This window comes from Barbatula barbatula, assembly GCF_947034865.1.
Source record: "Barbatula barbatula genome assembly, chromosome: 6".
NCBI classification, from domain to species: Eukaryota; Metazoa; Chordata; class Actinopteri; order Cypriniformes; family Nemacheilidae; genus Barbatula; species Barbatula barbatula.
Genome location: NC_136765.1, coordinates 14961676 through 14981626, shown reverse-complemented (window position 1 = coordinate 14981626; position 19951 = coordinate 14961676). Strand labels below are relative to the sequence as shown.

General features: G+C 36.6%; 1 protein-coding gene across 13 annotated transcripts in view; it reads right to left on the bottom strand.

Moving 5' to 3' along the window:
- Positions 1-431: 431 nt before the first annotated feature.
- eml1 (EMAP like 1) overlaps positions 432-19951 on the bottom strand; it is a 44922-nt gene continuing 25402 nt past the window's right edge. For 3 of the 13 annotated variants that reach the window (XM_079458697.1, XM_079458706.1, XM_079458698.1), the window contains exons 2-22: positions 18010-18192; positions 14688-14817; positions 12851-12982; positions 12022-12050; positions 7657-7786; positions 7286-7435; positions 6953-7022; positions 6645-6755; positions 5629-5724; positions 5412-5546; positions 4706-4805; positions 4252-4403; positions 4023-4148; positions 3791-3922; positions 3555-3622; positions 3187-3275; positions 2980-3077; positions 2590-2677; positions 2124-2219; positions 1594-1724; positions 432-1502 (exon numbers count right to left, since the gene is read on the bottom strand). In XM_079458697.1, coding sequence (XP_079314823.1) covers positions 1377-1502; positions 1594-1724; positions 2124-2219; positions 2590-2677; positions 2980-3077; positions 3187-3275; positions 3555-3622; positions 3791-3922; positions 4023-4148; positions 4252-4403; positions 4706-4805; positions 5412-5546; positions 5629-5724; positions 6645-6755; positions 6953-7022; positions 7286-7435; positions 7657-7786; positions 12022-12050; positions 12851-12982; positions 14688-14817; positions 18010-18192 — 2372 coding nt within the window. In that variant the 3' untranslated portion in view covers positions 432-1376. Of the gene's footprint in view, positions 1503-1593; positions 1725-2123; positions 2220-2589; positions 2678-2979; positions 3078-3186; positions 3276-3554; positions 3623-3790; positions 3923-4022; positions 4149-4251; positions 4404-4705; positions 4806-5411; positions 5547-5628; positions 5725-6644; positions 6756-6952; positions 7023-7285; positions 7436-7656; positions 7787-10694; positions 10722-12021; positions 12051-12850; positions 12983-13959; positions 14002-14687; positions 14818-18009; positions 18193-19951 lie in introns of those variants that run through there. The other 10 variants (XM_079458703.1, XM_079458695.1, XM_079458696.1 and 7 more) reach the window with 8 other exon arrangements.

Sequence of the window (19951 nt, the reverse complement as noted above, 5' to 3'; positions counted from 1 at the left end):
AAACCAAACGCGCACAACAGTGGCCGCTAGTGGCGAATATGCCGTACTGCAGTCCCTTGTGAGCCCAGCCTTAGTGGGCTGGACCAGTAAAGTCATTGAATTAGTCATTCGCGATATTTTAGTCTCGGATGTTTAAACATTCACAAGCAACAGTGTTCTTTTAAAAGATTGATCACTTATATGAATGTATGTGATGCTATATATGCGGTTGGTCAGGGCATTGCTGTTTATAAGGAGAGTGAGGGGCTTGTTTATTTAGGGAATTGTATTATAAACAATCATTTTAATATTTAGGCTTTGTCCTTTTGTGCGCTTGCAAAATGCAAATACTGATAAGGCTTACAAATCCATTCAAAATGTCACTTTTGTCTCCATTTCACAAAAGGCACAAAAACACACATCATGTTTCTACTTATTTCTTTCTTTATTTTGATGGCTTTGCCATACAGCTGACAATGAGTATGGAAAATGGGTTAGACAGTTACAGTACAAACAAGCTTGTGCATGCTTAGATTTATTATTAAAACTACAGTCATTTGACTGTAACAACTGTTCGATCTCATTTCTCAAGCAAAGGTTATGATACATGTAAATGTATTACTTAACTATAATGTAAATGTGAACTACATGATGACTTTCAGTTAAGCTAGTTGATTCACATAACATATGTAATGTTAATCTGAGAATTAAAATGAAAACAGAGTTTGATGGCTGGGGCTACTAAGCAAGATCTTTAAAATATGGCCTTAATAGAATTTGACACGTGCTTATCTTTTTGAAAGGAATCTGAATCTCAAACGTTAAAATTTGTAAAACATACTCCATGAGGTTTTAAATACAGCAGAGGATAAATGTGATATCCACCACAGATGAGTGGCTGCAGTACCTCAGTGTACCAGATGGGGACAGTAAAAGATTACAAAATATATGATTTATGGAAGCAGATTTGTTAGCACAAATAATGTGCAGTTTTTGTAACGACAGAATTAAATTCTTGTAAAATCTACGGTTTCCCATTTTTAAGATTTTCTACCAAAATGGCAAAAATACTTACAGTGCTAGAAATGGACGAACCATAGGCTTACTGGACAACTTCTTTCTCATGCTTTGGCATCATATTAAACTTTGTCAAATGGAGAAGATTCTTCAGGTTGTTATTCAAAAACTAAAGTAATGGGTTTCCATCCCAAGAAATATCTTTTGTAGCCTAAGCTTGCGAGACAGTCAACAGAAGGATATTGGCGACCTGAGATAACAATTAAAGGCAAATAAATTCGAGACCTCCCCACTACACCGCTGTAGTCAATGGCCCCGCTTTTATTTTCACAAGCCACTTGAGAAAGTTCAGATGTCGTCACACGACACAGTTAGCTGCTTTACACCACACGCCACTGCATGATGCTCATGTCCTTCCCTCCTGTGGACACTACATGGCTGTCATCAAACAGGAAGTTAACGTTGGTAACATGGCTACTGTGCCCACCATAGACATGACTGGGAGCCTAGAGAGATATGAGAGAGAATCTATTACATATATGCATATATTGTCATTACACTGTGCCATACTCAGTACTGTACTGCATCTGTTCTTACTCTGGATTGAGAGCATGGAAATGAGAAAAGGTGAACTTTTCCGAAGTCGTCTCCTGTGACGAGAAGTCTCTTCTCATTAGAACTGCACACAGCGTTTATGTCAGTTCCATCTGAGCCATCTGGCCACAGACCTGAAGAGATATACAAACACAACACACAGGCAAATTTTCCACATGGACCTGATATAAACACCATTCGAGCAGGACAAACAGGAAACAGCATCGTCATATCTATTTTACTCCGTTATATTTGCTGTTAGTTCGTATTTGTGTAATAGAATCTATCTTAAGACAAGAGTACAGAGTAAATATAAAAGTAATCCTGTTTGGATTCACAGCAAACGTCTATTACTGTTTACAAGTCAGAGACTGTATGTAAATAATGCTACTTAAAAATAACCTTTTAAAACATTTATGTCCTAAATATTTTTACTATGAGGAAATGTTTAATAAAACCATAAAGGCTAATGAAGTTGTGCTGTAATGTAAGTAGAATCAAGGCTGTTAGCCATTAATAAAAATTATATTTACCAAAAACAAGGAAGCCCAGAGTACAGGTGAAGGTGGCCCATTCTATGTCTCGGGTGGTCTCAACACTCACAACTTGCTTACAAACAGAGGGGATCCCTAAACACAACAGTGTAAAATAACACTTTAAGATTTCAAGTTATTTTAAAACACAAAAAATATATAAAAAACAGATTAAGTACAAAAATGTCATGTTGGGTCTGTAATTTTATGCAAAAACACATTTAAGATAATCTTTACAAATTAAATAACATTAATGAACTTTGAAGCGTAAATAAAAAACTTTATTAAAAAGTTTAATTATTGTGTCATCACGCATAAAATCTCACAAATGATGTCCCTGACAATGACTGTATTTGCATTTGGCAAGGTGTTTTAAAACATGGTAAAGCTTTTTTTTTTAAATCACGGGGAGGATAAATGTGAAAATATGTTGTGCTTTTGTTAACCGCAGACCTTTTATACTTACAGTAAAGGATCTCATAATCTCCTGAGTTTGATACCAAGTACTTTGAATCCACAGACCAGTCCAGATGAGTAATGAAGCTAGAATGACCCTGTGAGCAACAGTAAGACACAGTGGGTACACGCATTAAAACATTTAAAAATGAAAGATGTCTTTTGGGTTCGTGTGTCTGCAAGTGAGTAGGAAAAATATCTTAATGATCATCGTGTGTATGACATATCGCTTATTGCTCCCTGAATTCTTTGTAAGTCGCTTTGGATAAAAGCGTCTGCTAAATGACTAAATGTAAATGTGGCACAGACAGATGGTCTAGGACAGCTTAATAGTTAAGTACTCTTTGATACGCATTAATTTCACAGAATCAGCATATTATTCATAAATACACATGCTTACTGAACATTTTCCAACTCTGCTGTATTTCTTGCCGTTGTCCCCTACGGCATAAATGTAGATGTAGTTGTCATGTGACCCGATTGCCAGGAAATTGCCATCTGGAAGGAGCAACAGAGAACTTAATAAACCGCAGAGACTTTAATCTGTGCTAGTATTTCCCTAACGCCTTAATCATTTCCCAAAAGCACTGGAGTTAAAAACTCAAACCTGGAGAAAAGCGCATAACCGACAGCTGTTCGTTTCCATCTGTGTGCACGGTCACTAGATCCTTTGTTTCGGTATCGAGTACGAGCCACCTGTGCAGATTTACAATAAAGAAGAGCGCATTATTATCCATACTGTTCCAACACATGAGACTTAATGAAAGACTGTTAGATGAGGTTTTCATGAGGTGCCATTATCCAGATTTGTTGAGAAAAAAACATGAACGTTGCTGCTGGGATACAACTGTGTTACCGTGTGGCATTAGCATAATAATAAGTGTTTGGGGCTTCCATGCGACACTATTAGACCTTTCCAGGATTTAAATGGTGTGTCAGAGATCCTGTTTGATGAAAAGAAATGGCTTCTTTTACCTGCCTGTCTGAGTTCCTATGGCAACCATTGCCCCAGTAGAGTGGAATCCGGCCGATTGGGCGACATCCTGTCCGTAAGGAAAACACACACCCGTGCCCAATCAGATATCTTGTCAACTCAACCCATCTAGCTTATCATTATAGACACAGTAGCGAAAGGTTTCCAAAAACAGGAAACCAACGCATGAGTTGTAACACCCACGAAGAAGCAATAGTGCTGTAATGCCGGTGCTCACCTCCATTGTTTTGGTCCAGATAGGCTGATGGGAGTCCGAGTCCCACAGGCACACATGTTTGTCATGACCGCAGGTGAGGAACTGATGCTTCTGTGGATGTACAGTCAGGCCCCATAATTCATCGATGTGGCCCTGAGAATCAAACTGTCTTGTGTCACTTTGGAAAGCATTCATTTTGTTTCGATTCAGCTTTTTAAAAAGTGTAAAACCATTTGGGAACAGAACCATGTACCTGTGTAATTGGTATGAATTCCCCATCCAGACTGCCTTGCAGGACATAGTTTTTAGTAGTACCAATAAAAACCATCTCTCCCTTTCCTTCAGCAATGGTTCGAATAGGGCCATATATTTCTGGCACCTGAGAGGAAAATAACACGTATTGAAGGTAAATATCTGTTATGCTACTAAAATATACTGGCAGCTTTTAGATGTAATCGAAATGATATGCAGAAATATCGTACCTCTACCGTTTGAATATTTTGGTAATTTTCATCCCAGGAGATGAGTTTACGGTCCTTTCCACCGGAGACCAGCGTCCCTTTTCTCAACATGCAAAGTGCAAAGACGCTTGACTCATGTGCACCCTGAATGGCCAAGCTTATACGATTAGAGCCTGTGAACCATGCGATAGAACCGGCATTATAAAAACAAGAAGATATTTTGAAGAATGTTGGTGACAGAAAACAGTTGGTCATCATTGACTTCTATTGTATGGACACATATCCAATGAAAGTCAATAGGGACCAACGCCTTTGGGTTACCAGCATTCTTAAAAATAATTTGTTTGTGTTCAGCAGAAAATAGAAAGTCCTACAAGTTTACAATAACAAGAGGACAGGTGAATTATGACTGAAAATCCATTTTAAGGGGTGAACTATCACTTTAAACAAATGACTCAATAATTGGTTATTTTACCTTTTCCCCACACTAGTATATTTCCACTTGAATCTCCTGTGATGGCATCACCATTTTCTGAAAAAGTCACACACAATACAAACTTGGGCTTCTCTTGTTTCTGCAAGAAACATAAAGATAGCTTTATTTATTTAAGGCAGAAATGTAACAGACTTGGCACAAAACAGATAGTTAATGCATTTCAATGCAAAATGACAAGACTACGTAAAACAACGCACCAAAAGCACAGTGTTACAATTTAATTTCTACAATATATTATAAACTGGACACTGTAATGCTGAAATATAGTGGGACAGTGGGGTCCAAAAGTCTACGACTAAAATTGGGATTTGTGGCATTGATCATTTTAAAGGGGTAGTTGAAAAATGGTACCCACTGACCATTGTCTAGACACAAAGCAATTCTTTTTTGGTTAAACTATCCTTTTAATTCTTTGAGTAGATTTTCTTGTTTCTCATGAGGCACAAAAATACTCTACAATTCAAATTATGCAAACTATAAAGCCTGGGTGCCATTATGGCAAAATAAAGACACATGCAGAAATTACAATAATATTAATACAACTTGTAATGCCGCTATTCACATTCATTTCTCAAAAAGGAAAATGGAAGTATTTTTTGCTACAGGTCTTAGACGTTGGGAGAACATCGACATGAGTCACCCATATGTGAAATATGCACCCATAAACAAAAGTACTGAGACATACCTCAAATAGACCCTGTTTCTTCACGAGAGACCCTTTCTCTAATGACCAGAAGCAAAGGTGTGACTTCCCACAGGTGACTACTATATTAGCATCTGTCGGGTGGAAATCAGCAGCAAACACAGACTCATTGGAGCACTGCAGGAACATTAGAAGAACAGCCATGAACTTGCGGCTTCAAGAACAATGAAAAAGTTTTTTCTTATCTGTATTCTCTTACCTTTACTTCAGCAAATCTTTCCTGTCTCTGCCAGTCCCATACGGAGAGGATGTGATCGTTGGAATCATCCACTACACACAACCAGTTTCCACCGTTCTAAACAAGAAGCATGTTAGAGTTTTATTTATCATTGTGGACCTGATTTGTTTTAAATGACTGTTTAAAATATTATTTAGTGTCTTTTATTTTTCATGACAGCAGTCATTCTCCTAGGTCTTCTTGACTCAATTGCACATGTCAAGTGTCTTCAAAATTTTCCCAAAGATGAGCTTCATGTTATACTCCACAATATGCATACAAAATTTTTTAATATATTATATTATGGCAAACAAATACTTTTTCAAGAATTGGACAACACTTTTGTTCACTACGTTATGTAGGCCTACTCAAATTGCTATGCTTTTTCAAATCTGTGTAAACGTCTGTGAAACACAAAAAGGTTGACACTGCTCTTTGTTTCATTGAAGGCTGCTGTCACTTTAGTGTTATTGAAAGAAAGTAGCACAGATTTGGAACAAAATGAAGATTTTACAGTTTTATTAAGCAGAATTCACATTCTTAAATTACGGTAATAAATAGACTTCAAATGTACAAGTGGAGTGTAAAATACCCTAAAAAACATGTAAGCCTAACTATTAAAAATAAATTTCCTGACACCCCAGCTGACAGAATATTACAGTTAACAGCAAGGTTGTATTTGTTAACACTAGCAAATGCATTTAAATGAACAATGTGTAATATCGTTTTTCAGCATTAATCATGATACAATTCTTCAAGTTAGTTCACGGTGCATTAACTAATGTTTGATTTTAATAATGTATCAGTAAATGCTGAAATTGACATGAACTAAGATCATTAGTTAAGAGTATTGTTCATTGTTAGCGGTTAGCTAGTGCATTAACTGATTGTTAACAAATACAACCTTATTGTCAAGTTTTAGCGTATTTTTACTGCGTTATATCTCTTGGTTTAGACAAATGGGAACTTTAGATCGACATCTAGCGATCAGCACTTACCGACTTTGAAAAAGAGAGGCACACTAGTGCTCTATCAAAGAAACCGGTTCCAAGAACATGCAACGTGTTCAAACTCACAGAGTCCCACACTCGCACATGAGGGGCCAGCTGCTGCCAAAAACACACAATATTACAATTGCCATCAGTGACCTATAAGACCAATTTAATTCTACTTTAAGCAAATGCATTCGAGATTTTGATCATTCAAAATTGTTATGACTGGCATTTTGGCTATAAATCAGGTATTATGGCAATGGCATATGACTGATAGCAGTTTAAAATATCTATCCTGAATAACAGCATCTTACTTTTCCATCAGAGGACGTGCCAGCCACTTGTCCTGTTGCTATGGTGATTTTATCAGGATGGACAGCTAGGCTTTTAAAGAGAAAACACAAGTGACTGAAGTTGGCAGCTGTGACCGCTGAAGCAGTGATGACACAGCAGTGAGAGGACATCACACATTTATGTCGAAGCGTGTCAAACTGGAGTCTCATGCACTCCAGACAACCAATATTCTGTATAAATATTTGTGTAGTTTATTGTTAGGATGATCTACGTTGAATATTACAACCTGCAACAATTTAATATTTCTTTAATATTGTCGATTATCTTTACACGCACAATATTATGATTCTTACCACTTGATATCATCCGTATGTCCAGTGTAGTGTCTTTGAAGTTGCTCATCCACATTAAACAGCACAACCACAGAGGCAATAAAGTAAACCGTTTCCCCCGTTGGAAGCAAGTAGAGGTTTGATCGACAGTCACGGCCCCGATAACCATAACTTGGGCATGGTCAAGATAAATTATGAATCTCTTTACTAGGAGAAAACCTCTGGTTTCTTTGGTCTAGTGGATAATATCTCTTTGTCTCTTGAATATTTTAGTGGCAGATAGCCACTTCACATTAATAACTCAATGGCTTAGTCAATCTTTAAGCAATTATATTCAATATGAGGATCAATCAAAAGACTATTTCATTTCCATTATACAGGCAAAAGGATACACCCAGTCTAGCTTCAGTTTCTTAGGAGGCAAATCAGCCTTTGCTTCTAGGCAGTAGGTGTCCACCAGGTCTTTAGGCATGTACATGGTGATGGGTCGTCCCTTTAAAAACATTTTGACATACCCTTCATCTAGAAAAAGCAATATTGTTTTTAGAATAAGAACATTCATTGGTCAGGATAGACATCATTTGCGTGGTAAATGTCACAAGATTATAATCTTGAATGTTGCAGATTATTTGGATTAAAACAAGAATAAGAACGAACTGGATTATAATGATTGAAAAACATATTACATGTTGTGTAAACATACACAAAATGATAAAATAAAAAAGCTTAGTGAGGAAAAGGAAAAGCTTTAGGCATTTTAATGTCCTTTATTATGTGTTTATATACAGTACATTTCATTCAAATGTAGGGATAGACAACAATGAAATGAGCAAGCATGCCAACATTTTTTCCTGTTTGATCAATTAGTAATACAAAAAACTGCAAAACCATGCAATGACGATGGAAAAGAAAACAGAGCCAATGCAAAAAAAGTCAAAAGTGTAAACATGCAGTCTAACATAAAACTAACATCAAACTAACACAAATGTCAATAAATGAGTAACAGAATTAAGACAAAGACAACAAAAAAAAGAACAAAAGACAAAAATGTACAGATTCTTTTAAACACCTGGTAGATCTACTGCATATCAGTAACAGATCTGAAAGTAATGGCTGGGGGACTTGACTGGACTCCTGTAACTGGGCATGTCTAAGTGAGAGTGGCTTGAAAGAGCATTACAACTCCTCAGTGGAAGAGAAAACAGTGGGACCTTTCTGGCTCCGGGGCGAGTCGCTCTGTCAGACAGAGGCTTGGTCTCTGATGGGCTGTTGGTGGGCTGTGAGGGCACAGCTGACCTGGATATTGGGGGTTCTGTGGATCCAGCCCGTTTTGACGGTTGGTGCAGGTAGATCTGCACAGTTACTGGTTAAAGTGGTAAAACAGGACAGGGCCAGTGCGGGAGAAGATGGAGAGATGGGGGTCAAGTATAATAAAATCATGGTCAGACATTGTTCAACAGTTTTAGATACTCTCACTAAACACAGAACAGGGTTTTGCCACAAGGCCAAGCTAACACACTGCAAAAACAAATAATGTTATATTAGTTATTATTAGTTACTTAGATACTAATAGAAAATCTATCTATCTCTATCTATCTCTATCTGTCTCTATCTGTCTCTATCTGTCTCTATCTGTCTCTATCTGTCTCTATCTCTCTCTCTATCTCTCTCTCTCTCTCTCTCTATCTCTCTAGCTCTCTCTCTCTCTATATATATATATATATATATATATATTTGCAAGAGACTATGTCAGATAATATTTGTATTCTTCAGTTTATTCTTCTTGCTTTACTGTTCAGTAAATATGAATACATATTATCCCACTTTTGCTTCACAAAAATATTAAATAAATTGTTTTAAGGATATTTAAAGATGTATAGTACATTATATAAAATATAAAAATACTGATTTCATTTTAATATTTTGCAGTGCAGAACATAGACCACTAGGTAGGGAATATGATTGGAAATCTAACTATTATCTTCAATGAAAAACAAGAAATACTGAGAAATAGCAGTCTTCTGACTATGTTTGTATTTTTGAGATTTGTGCCTAAACAATGCAGTGGGCGTAGTTAGTGATTCAGTTTGTTGTCTCAACATGGAGGAGAGAAAATAGTCTCGTCTGGGGAAAATAAATTCCACTCACTGTGACATTGAACACACAAAACAATGTGACATTTAATGCCAGATTTATAAGAGGAGCCGGTTGAGATAAAAGGCAGGATGATAAATGCTAGTTAAGTGCTGAAAGAACAAACATGTGTGCTCCAAGCAAAAAGCAGCACTATACTAATGGTATAAAAGCTTTTCAATGCACTGTTGTGTTACTGTGGGAGAACGTTGGTTTCCCAGGGTGCATGTGAACGAAATGCCATGAGCAGTGAGCAAAACATCCAGGAGTTGTCAGCGCAGTGTCACTTATCTTGTGTTACAGCACCACTGCAAATCAACACGTATCAACCGTAGGTTGGCATTGCTCAGAAGGGTGTTAAAGACAGTGAGCATTAGTTCACTGGAAAGGGGGACATTTCTAGAGGAAGTGGGGAGGTTCTATCAAAACACGCACGTGACAAGTCAAACCAGACCTTTGTGAAGGATGGATCTGTGGAAGTCGATTCTGTCATATAGCCTAATAACGCCGGACCTCTCAAACTGTCAGCCCCATGAAATCAAATGTGCAGTTTTGGGGTAATTTGTCGTCTTGCTTTGTGCCTTTATTCCCTCGGTATGCAAGAATACTTCTAAATTTGACATTGAATATGATTTGAAAATGAAATTGAAAAAATGAAAATGTGATATTTATTTTTGCAGTCTTTGTCACATTAGACTTGTTGTACCATTGACTTCTATTCATCTGCATGCAAATGATGCAGACCAGAAATGCAAGCTTATGCCAAAGAAATGTTTTAGTGAGTTCTGAATAGCAAATTTGTAGCAGTCAACATGGGTGTCCAAAAGAAGATTGACACATCGCAGTGACGTTTTCAGTCGGCGGTATTATAGCTGGTCCATATACGCAAGGGTCTGCTTAAAAATTGGCATTTTAAAAGTCTAGTGTGACAGAGAAAAAACTCAGGGACACATTCAAAGCGTTGTCCAATACAATGCTGGCAAATCAAGTTTCAGGGCTGTGATGTAACCTACAGGGTATTGGCCCCATAACAACTTCCTATTTATATAGGAATGTAAACTACACTTGAGCCATTTCAAGAGGTCTGTATATAACAGTATAGGAGATCAAGCTCATACTGGCAGATAATAAATACTACTGAAAACCATTGCATTTTTAAGCATGTTACAAATATCTATTTTTCACATTAAAATGGTTTAAAATCTCAGTTTTTTTAAGCGATTACAATGACTGCACTAAGAATCAAGTGACAGCCACAGAGCCAACCACAAAAGGAACTGTTGATACCAGTGCCTACCTTTGCAGTGCGTCACACGTCGCATCCCTTTATAAATGTATAGAGACAGAGACAGTCATGTAAGATTGCAGAGAGACCTCATGAGTTCCTTCTTGATCAGATCCTAGATCTCCAAGTCTGGATAATTACTTAACAAGCCCCACCAGGAGACTCTTTTCTTGAGCTTAGAGCTCTATTTAACTCATGTCAGCTGGTATAGGGTTTATTTGGAGTTTGGTATATTTAACACATATCTGTCTTTATGACTTCAATTAGTTTTCAGCATGAGTAATTAATGCAACTGGGTCAAATATAAGGAATGTTTCAAATTGTCCTCAGGCAGAGCCGCTTGGTTTATTCTGCCTTATGCTGTATGGCTACACACTCGAAACGTTTCGGTTTTTACACAGACGGCAAATCAAATTCGCTTTGACATTCAAAGAAACACTGCAGAGTTGTGAATTGCTTTAAAAAAAGAAGCCTGCAGTGCCTTTTCCCAGCACTGATGTATAATAAATACATTTGGACTAAAGGCCTGTTGAACCCTGGCGTGAGTTTCATATTTTGTACTTTGGAGTTTGACATTTTGCTATCATTTTGCCATTTACTTTCATTATTTTCTCATTAAAGTCGTTTGTAATTGGTCCGAATAATGAGTTAATTCCTGATTCTTATAAATCTGAATGAGAAGAATGTTGTCTCAGGTCCTCAATCATAAGTGAAGGATACAGGACATGTTTAATCATGATATGAACTAATACAGTAAGACTACACAGCCTCTTCTTCCAACTACACTTCAGTATATATATTTCAATATTAACTCCAGGTATGTACTTGATATGTCTTTGTAGCCCTTTTAGCAAAAAGAAAGAATAAACAAGGAAAATTTAACAAGAAAAAATACAGAGAAAATGAAAACCAGGAAATGTTGGATGGATGATGTGTCACTGGTAATGGATAAACGTGTTATTGGATGTTGGGATGAACTGATGAACTGTACAGAAATGCAATTGGAATTGATCCTCTATGAGCCATGACTGGAGAGCACACATACAGCAAGACCTGGATTTATTTCTCTTGATTAAAGAAGTAATCTGATTTACTGGTAACATCTGTACTCTGTCTAAGCAAACTGCATTACAGCTAAGCAAAAGGAATGCCGGGTAGATCGGCCATTTATTTTCGGGGCATGAACTTGGAAAGAGTACCTTCCTTTAATTTCTCACATGGGTGCAGTCAAAGGAGCAACGAGAAAACAAATTTCCAATGTTGTTTGTGACTTTTTTGTTCCAGTCTTGGCTCAGAGGGACATTTTAAATCACATGAGAATGGGTCACCTGACTCTTACCTGCACTGAACACAGGCTCTCTCTGTTTGCTGCAAGGGGTAAGAGAGGAAGGCAGGTCATCCAAATGTGCTTCTGTGCATGCATGTAATTCACATGTGTGCATGAATGTCTCTGACACGTGCACAAAGGGTCCAAAAATAACAATCGGCAAGTTTGCAATTTAAATACAATTTGGCTTTGAGAGTGAATAATATTAATAACTAACCTCCTTATGGCAAGCATGAATTTCAAATAAAGCACTTTAGTCCAAGTCTTTGTTTCCAGATTTAATCAGAGACATAAGCAATTAAAAAAAGATTAAGGCCTACATAAATAGTTTTTATATTATTCTAAAATAGTCCAAAAACACAAAGGTTATTGTAGTTTACTAAAATAATTTGGCCCAAAAATTATATAAAAAACTTAAAGTAAAAAAATGTGTATTGTTGCTGAATAAACTAAAATAAGTTTGAGGCACTTCAATGAAAATAAAACTAAATTAATCTTACATAACAACACAAAAATAAACAAATAAATAATCAAATGACCATAGCAAAAAATTAAACAAAAGATCAAAATAAAAGCAAATTTAAAATATTAATAAAAGTATGATAAAACTGTGATAACTCGGATACAGAGTAATGTGTAAACATTTTTCGATTTACTGGCGATTGGCAGGTCTGGCAAAACGTAAATTTTGAACCCTGTATGCATGTATCTATATACGCTTATGAGAGTCTCTAATTTTCTGATCCATTTCTTTTCTAAAAACATTTATTCTATTTTGATTCTCCATGTTTTTGATGATAAATATATAGATATAAAGAATAAAAAAATATATTTTACATACTTTTCTGTGGCTTTCTTGCCACTGGAGTTGCTCCCTGTGGACCCAGCATGAGTTCGATTGGTTTTGCAGTCCAAACTGTCTTTCCTGCTGTTAGGACCCACATGCTCTGATGAACTCGTTCTCTTCACAGTGCTGTGCGTGCAGAGGACAGAAAGCCACATTTACGTCAGCTAAGAAAACACATAAAAATAGTGCTAGTATATTTAGCATTCTTTATCTTTTATAGTTTCTATACTCATTACAAAACGTTTAATAGTTTCAACAAAACTTTAGTCTAAAACCATTATCAATTCGTTTTTGAATACATCTGACGTATTTATAAAAACAAAAGATCTTCCCTTTAACCTATTTTCCCTACACTAGCCTGTACCTCAAACAGGAACCAAATTACATCATACATGTAAACAGTAACACAGAGAGCAGGAAATGGCAATGTAGAGATAATATCGGTAACATTGCTTATGACCGGCCAATTATAACAGACACCTAGCACCAGCCTCCCCAACAGATATCGCAAGAACATACAAGACAAACCGCCATTATATCTGCCAGAGAAATGTGTTTTTATTTGTTGACTTGTCAGTCAGAATGGAATTCAGAGTGAACCCTTTAAAACTTCACAACAAAAGAAAAGGCCCCATCAGCAATAAACTGGTCGGCAGGCTCAAATCTAATCCAGACTGCAGGGCTCAAATTCATCTGGCCCAGAAATTGGTGAAGGATGTAATCCAGTCTAAAATAGACAGCAAGAGCTTGCTTTGTAAGGCTCTTTGTAAAAACCGCACTTTAGGCATACTGTAGAAGCAACAAGCAGGTAAAGATTTAGCTTATAGACTGCACAACAGATTCTGTGTGCCAAGGGTTAAGGCTGCTGTTGAATTGTTTAAGAACCTTAAAGGTCCAGTACACCAAAAAAACAAGTTCTGTCATCATTTAATCGCTTGCATGTCTTTGCAAATCGTAACTTTATTCTTCTGGAAGAATAGCAATAAAACAACTGATCCAAAAAGCAAGTGAGACATGCTGACAGAACTCATAATATACGAACAAATTAAAAACCGTCGCATTGCCATTTAAAGGCAGACTCTTCAGAGATAACAGACCCTCACCTGTGTGGCAGCCTTAGAAGAAACCTGGGCAGATTGGACATACTAGAACATAAGGAATGTAAAGACAGGAAGAAGGGGAGGGACGACAAACACATATGACAGAAAGATGACACTCACAAACAAACACTTTTCAGGAGGAGGGCTTGACTACCTGGGTTGCCGTCTTATGATTCTGTTCATTTATTAATGCACATTTCAGGAGTGGTCTTTTATAAACCAAAGACACAAGATAAACTAAGGGATTTGAAAGATAAGCTGCTAAATGGTAATACCGTTTAATGCAATTTTATCTTCTAAATTAATGTAATGTAAATGCCATTCCAGGTCAATTGAACTCAATGCCATTCCAGGTCAACACTTGTTTTTTATTAAGGCTTTATAAGACAGTTTAACGCTATTTGAATGGAATAATCTGCATGCATTGTATATAAAACCCAGTAACACTGTATTGCTTTCTACAACCCGAGTCAAACTCTTTCTGGTTCAGCGTTGCTTATCCAGGACTGATAATGATGTCAATCGACCTTTACAAAACAAAACACTGCAGTTATCTCACAGGTATTTGCATGCACTGGATGAATATTTTGACCTGACAAGATCCAGCAGCATCCAGCAAACAATAGAGACAACTTCCTCTACACAGACAGAATGATGGTGTGTTTTCTACTTTGAAAAAGACATACGTGTTTCTGAAGTATTCTTTAAAAATAGAGAGTTTTAAGTCCTACCTTTTGGTCGCTGGTGAGCTGTTGCCCTTTTTGGAGCTGGAGGGGGATGGCAGTAGGCCACCTTTTCTAGGTAGAGCGGTGCCATTATTGACTGAGGGTCTGAGGGGCAGAGCTGCGATCATGGGTCTGGCTAGAAAATATACAGTAAATACAGACAAAATTAATAAGAGGAAAGTTAATAGTCCACAGTTTCCATTATTTTTGGTTGACTAGACCCCAAGTTTTATCAAATATTAACAGTTAATTGAAATATTGAGAAGTTGTGTGGCCTATACTAAATTTACATTAAAAGCCAGGTATATGCTACTTCGAAATCTTTACAAAATTCATGTTTAGCAGATACTCAAATATTTGCAATAATTCGATTTAAATTCAATCAAATGCTCTCTAAAAATAAAAATGTCCAACCAAAACTAATGGTTCTAATAGGAAAAACATTATTATCACTGGGTTTCATTGACAAGAAGGCACTTTTACTTTATATTACTTCTTTTTTTCATGATAAACAACTTGAATTGATCAAACTTCCAAAGTTAGACTCCCTTACTATGCACTTGTGGTGCACAGATGCCTGGGAAAGAGATTAACCTTTTGTGTCATTGAAGTATTATTAAGGTGCATCACCCCCGATAGTGGAGATATAATAGCGGTAGTGCCTTTGTTTAACCTGTGAGTCTGTACTATCGCATATTTATCCCTTGGAGTTGCTTGGGCTTTTTTAGGTTCCACAGATGGATGTGTAGGCAGAAACACAGAGACAAAGCAAAAAAAGAATAAAGAATGAATGAGGCGAGAGAAAGCAAATGTTTTTCTCAGCCTGATCAGCTCGCATGGAGCATCACACATTTTGGAGAAGCAAAGCATGAGTCATCTCGCACTCGCTTCAACAGATGAGGTGCTATCCGAGTCAAACCAACTCTTTGGGTTTAGAAGAACAGTTTGGACCCCAGTTTGACATTTAGTAGCTTAAATCCATGCAGTCTGGCAAATTAGTGTCTGGCATATCAAAACGAAAGTGTGTTTGTAAAAATCAACCCTTCAGACGCTAAAGAAATGTGACTGTAATATCCATTTTACAGTTCATTGGATTATGTAGTTTGAGCAAAGCTTTGTTAAAAAATGACAGAAAGCAAAGATCCATGCATGTTAGGCTAAACTATGTCTAGGATCGGAAGGAATTGTTTAAACTGAAATATTAAATTAAATGTAGTCAAACGTTTTGAAGTAGCTCATCCAAAAATGAACATTGTTTTTTTTTATCAACCCGACCATGACAAATGATGGCGGATTTGGCATTTATGATGCCAAGCGTCATTACGATGTCTTGTAAATGTCTTGTAAATGACCGTAACCTCAGACGAGCTCAGAAGATTTGGAATATGTTATCATACTTTTTACAGTACTTAAAGGTACAGTTCACCCTAAGATTCTGTCTTCATTTTCTCAGCATCAAGTTAATATAAATTTCTTTGTTCTAATGAAAAAAAGAAAGATATTCGGAGGAATGCTTGTAACCAAACAGTTTGTAATTTTTCCTACTATCGTAGTCAATGGTATAGCCAAGAACTGTTTGGTTACAAGCATTCTACCAAATATCTTTGTCAGAACAAATACATTTATACCGATTTGGAGACTCTTTTGTGTTTAATTGATGAAAGAATTTGTATTTTTGGGTGAACTGTTCCTTTAACAGAGATAATCATATTGTGGGTAAACGTTGAAAATGGAATAAATCTGAATTTTTGTAAAAACAAGTACACTAGAAGGGTATATTTTAATACATAAATCATTTTATTACAAAAATTATGGTCTATATATTAACAGTGCTACATCTGTCTGTTTTGTGTGAATGCGGTGGTGTGAAAAAGACTTAACTTCAGAAACGAACTAAACTGGCTTTTTTGTAGATGAGTGCAGAGCACAGTTCTGGTTATGGCTTTATTCTGTTGATGGCTATATTAGTTCATCATTCCAGGCAAGGGGGGCTAAAAGCCCCTCCTTAAAGCCTACCTGGCTTGTCAACACTGCTTTCAGAGGAGAGGGAGTCTCTCCTCACTGCTGGTTCTACACAGCTCACAGTATGAGAGGACAAGAATGCTTTGAAAGAGGTAATAGAAGCAGAGAAAACCAAAGGAAACATAAGGGATGATTTAGAAAAGAGCAAAACGCATCTAAAGCATAAAAAAGAGGGACAGGATGGGTAAAAAGGAATGACTAAAACTAATCCTTTACCATACTGCATGTTATTCCATACCTGTAATAATTTCTTTCCTCTGTGGAACACAAAAGGAAGACTGTTGGAGACGGAGCTGGGTAGTAACGGATTACATGGATTCCAAAAATCAAGTACTTTTAATGAGAGTAAACTACATTTTAAAATACTCCTAACAGACTACAGTAACTTTTATTATGGATAATAACATTTCAGTGATTTTTTCATTTTTTATTTCTGTTTTCCTTCCCACCACTTATATATGTTTGTTATTCTTTGAGTTTGTTTCTGGCAGAGAAGGGAAGGGTTTGGAATCGTACAGAGATGCAAAATAGGCACTCAGCATTTAATGGCTGGATGTATAGACACTAGGGGTGTGACAAGACACCGATCTCACAATATGAGACACAGGATTGAGTTCATGAGAAAAAGACAAGATTTTTACACTATTTTAAAGTAATCCTCGATGATGAAATATATGAATAAATTGTCTTATATTCAACTGAAAAGCACAAAATGCTTAACAGTTGCATTTTGAAAATCTATCTTAAATTACTGTAAATTTAACGCCTATTTTTATGAATTATAATATGATTTAAAATTGGCAAGGCATCTTCCAAACTAATTTCACCATCAAACTCAAACATCAAACCTTGTCACAAGAAATCTTGTCACATTTTAATCTTGCAAGATCTTGTCACACCCCTTATAGACACCCTTTCATTTTTAAGGAAACTCATTGTCCTGCTTCAATATATGTAACCTCAAATAAGATTTAAAATAAAACATTAATCTAAATGTAATCCAAAAGTAGTCAGATTACATTTTCTAAAAATTCTTCATCTAAGAGATAAAGTAAAATTTGCTTAATTAAATAAAAATTGTAATCTATAAGTAATCTACCCAGCTCTGTCTGGAGACCAAGAGCCTCGGTCACCATGGAAACATATCCGATGAAAGTGAATGGTGACTGAGGCTTTCAGCCTCTAAAGTTCTGCCGTTTGAGGTCCAGGAAAGAAAGTTATACGTGAAAACAACATAAGGGTGACTAGGAGCTTCGTTTTTTAAATGATATATCTGTATAATACTTGTACATCGTGTGTGTAGCACCTTTGGTTGGTCCTTTCCTGCTAAGCATGGCCTGTTGCTCCTCTGAGGTGTTCAGTCTCCTCAACACATCAGCCAGAGCTGACTTGAGTAGCTGAATTTCATCCTCCTGCATCTGAACCCGCTGCTCCAAGGAGGCGAGCCGGTCCGTCACCTCCATACTGCTTGCTGCTGAGGCACTGTCATCTGTAATAAACAAATGTATAGGTATTGTGATAAAATGCTATGACATGTAAACCTTCAGGCAAACTTTGTATTGCGGTGGTCATCCGTGAATCTAAAAAATAAAAAACAATTTCAAAGATGCAGAATAGAGTGTCCACCGAAGGCATTGGGCTAAAGATGTTTTGTCCTAACAGGAACCTTTATTTATATATCTGAAAGACAAGGAGACAAAAATATCATCATCACACTTTTTTATCAATCCAGTTCAGTTGAAAAGTATTTTAAGCCAAACATCTCATACAGCAGGGTGCTTTGAAACTGCCTAGCATGTCCCTCTTCATTACATATAACATGCTGATGGTTCGCTAAGGCCTTCCCTAATGGCTGCTGACCCAGAGAAAAGCGGCAGGCACACACGGATGCACGCACGGACACACTGTAAAAAGGCCAGTTAACAGTCTGCAAGGTGACTAGGCAGTGTTGTAAAATCAGTGGTATGAAACATTAATGAAAACCATTGCTTTTAACCTATCCCTGAGAAACCAACAATAACATCTTCATTAATTATAAAAACAAGACAGGAAGCAGTTGGTATTTAACGCAATAAAAAATGGTTCCCTGTTTTAAAGTGATTTATGAGAAGTAATGCAATTAGCTGAATGACAACAAAGAGCTTTTTTAAACTGCATCTGTTGGATCTCTTCAATGCTGTTCAACTTTATTTTAGTTCAGATGGGTGTTATGAAAATCTGTGAGTGGAAATCTCACAGGGAGAGACCGCTTTCTCTTTAGGCTGGCCCAATGGCAAAAGAGTTTGAAAGGCTACATTTAGGTATAAACACGACATATCAATAATATGGTTTATTTAAGACTACTTTCTTTTTTAATATACAGATTGTAATATCAGGTTTTTAATCTAAATTATTTTTTGCAAAACACCGCCCCCCCATCGTTACAGCTTCAGTATCAGCCATGCGCTCCCAGTGTAAATGTGTGCACTCCCTGGGGAAATGGTGAAGAATTTCTGGAAAAAGACACGCTGATTTCAGACAGAATGGTCTGTTATATGCATTCGAGGGATACATTCAGGATTTGAGATTACTGTGACAATAATTATACCTCCACACCAGCAGATGATAATGTTACTAAACTCATGGGACTAACGTTACTGTCACACAAATGGATTCATAGCTAACCTAAACGTGGTGTATTAAGTGTTTATATTTACTCAGAAATTTGTATATACTGATGGAATAACATTCCATCAGTGTCTTTCATCAGTATTCCATCTTAATCTTTCTTTGTGTTAAATACAACAAACACAGCTGTTGCTTTACGACTTAGTCATTGCTAAAAACGTCTTTCCTGTAAAATGTCACTGCAAAGGCTGCTCTCTGAAGGCTGAAGGTCGCTCATCACATCACAGGGACGCAAAGCATATCTTGCTAGCTTGCTCATACATTTAATATGTAAGTAATATATCCATATATCAGACTTCCCAAAGTCTGTAATTCGTACATTAATGATTCCAACAATATCGTGTCTCGTATCTGTATTGGTATAGTTGTGATGTGAACTCCTCTATAATCCTTCATTGAGAATGATTTAAAAGTTATAAGTTATAACTTAGTTAGCGTTTATCGTTATAGTGCATAGTGTAGTTTTGTCCATTATAGCATTTATATATATATATATATCTGTTTACTATTACAATAATCAAAAAGCTTTTTTTTCATATTAAATCACCAAATCTCTACTAGGCCAGCTTGTCGGGGCTGGT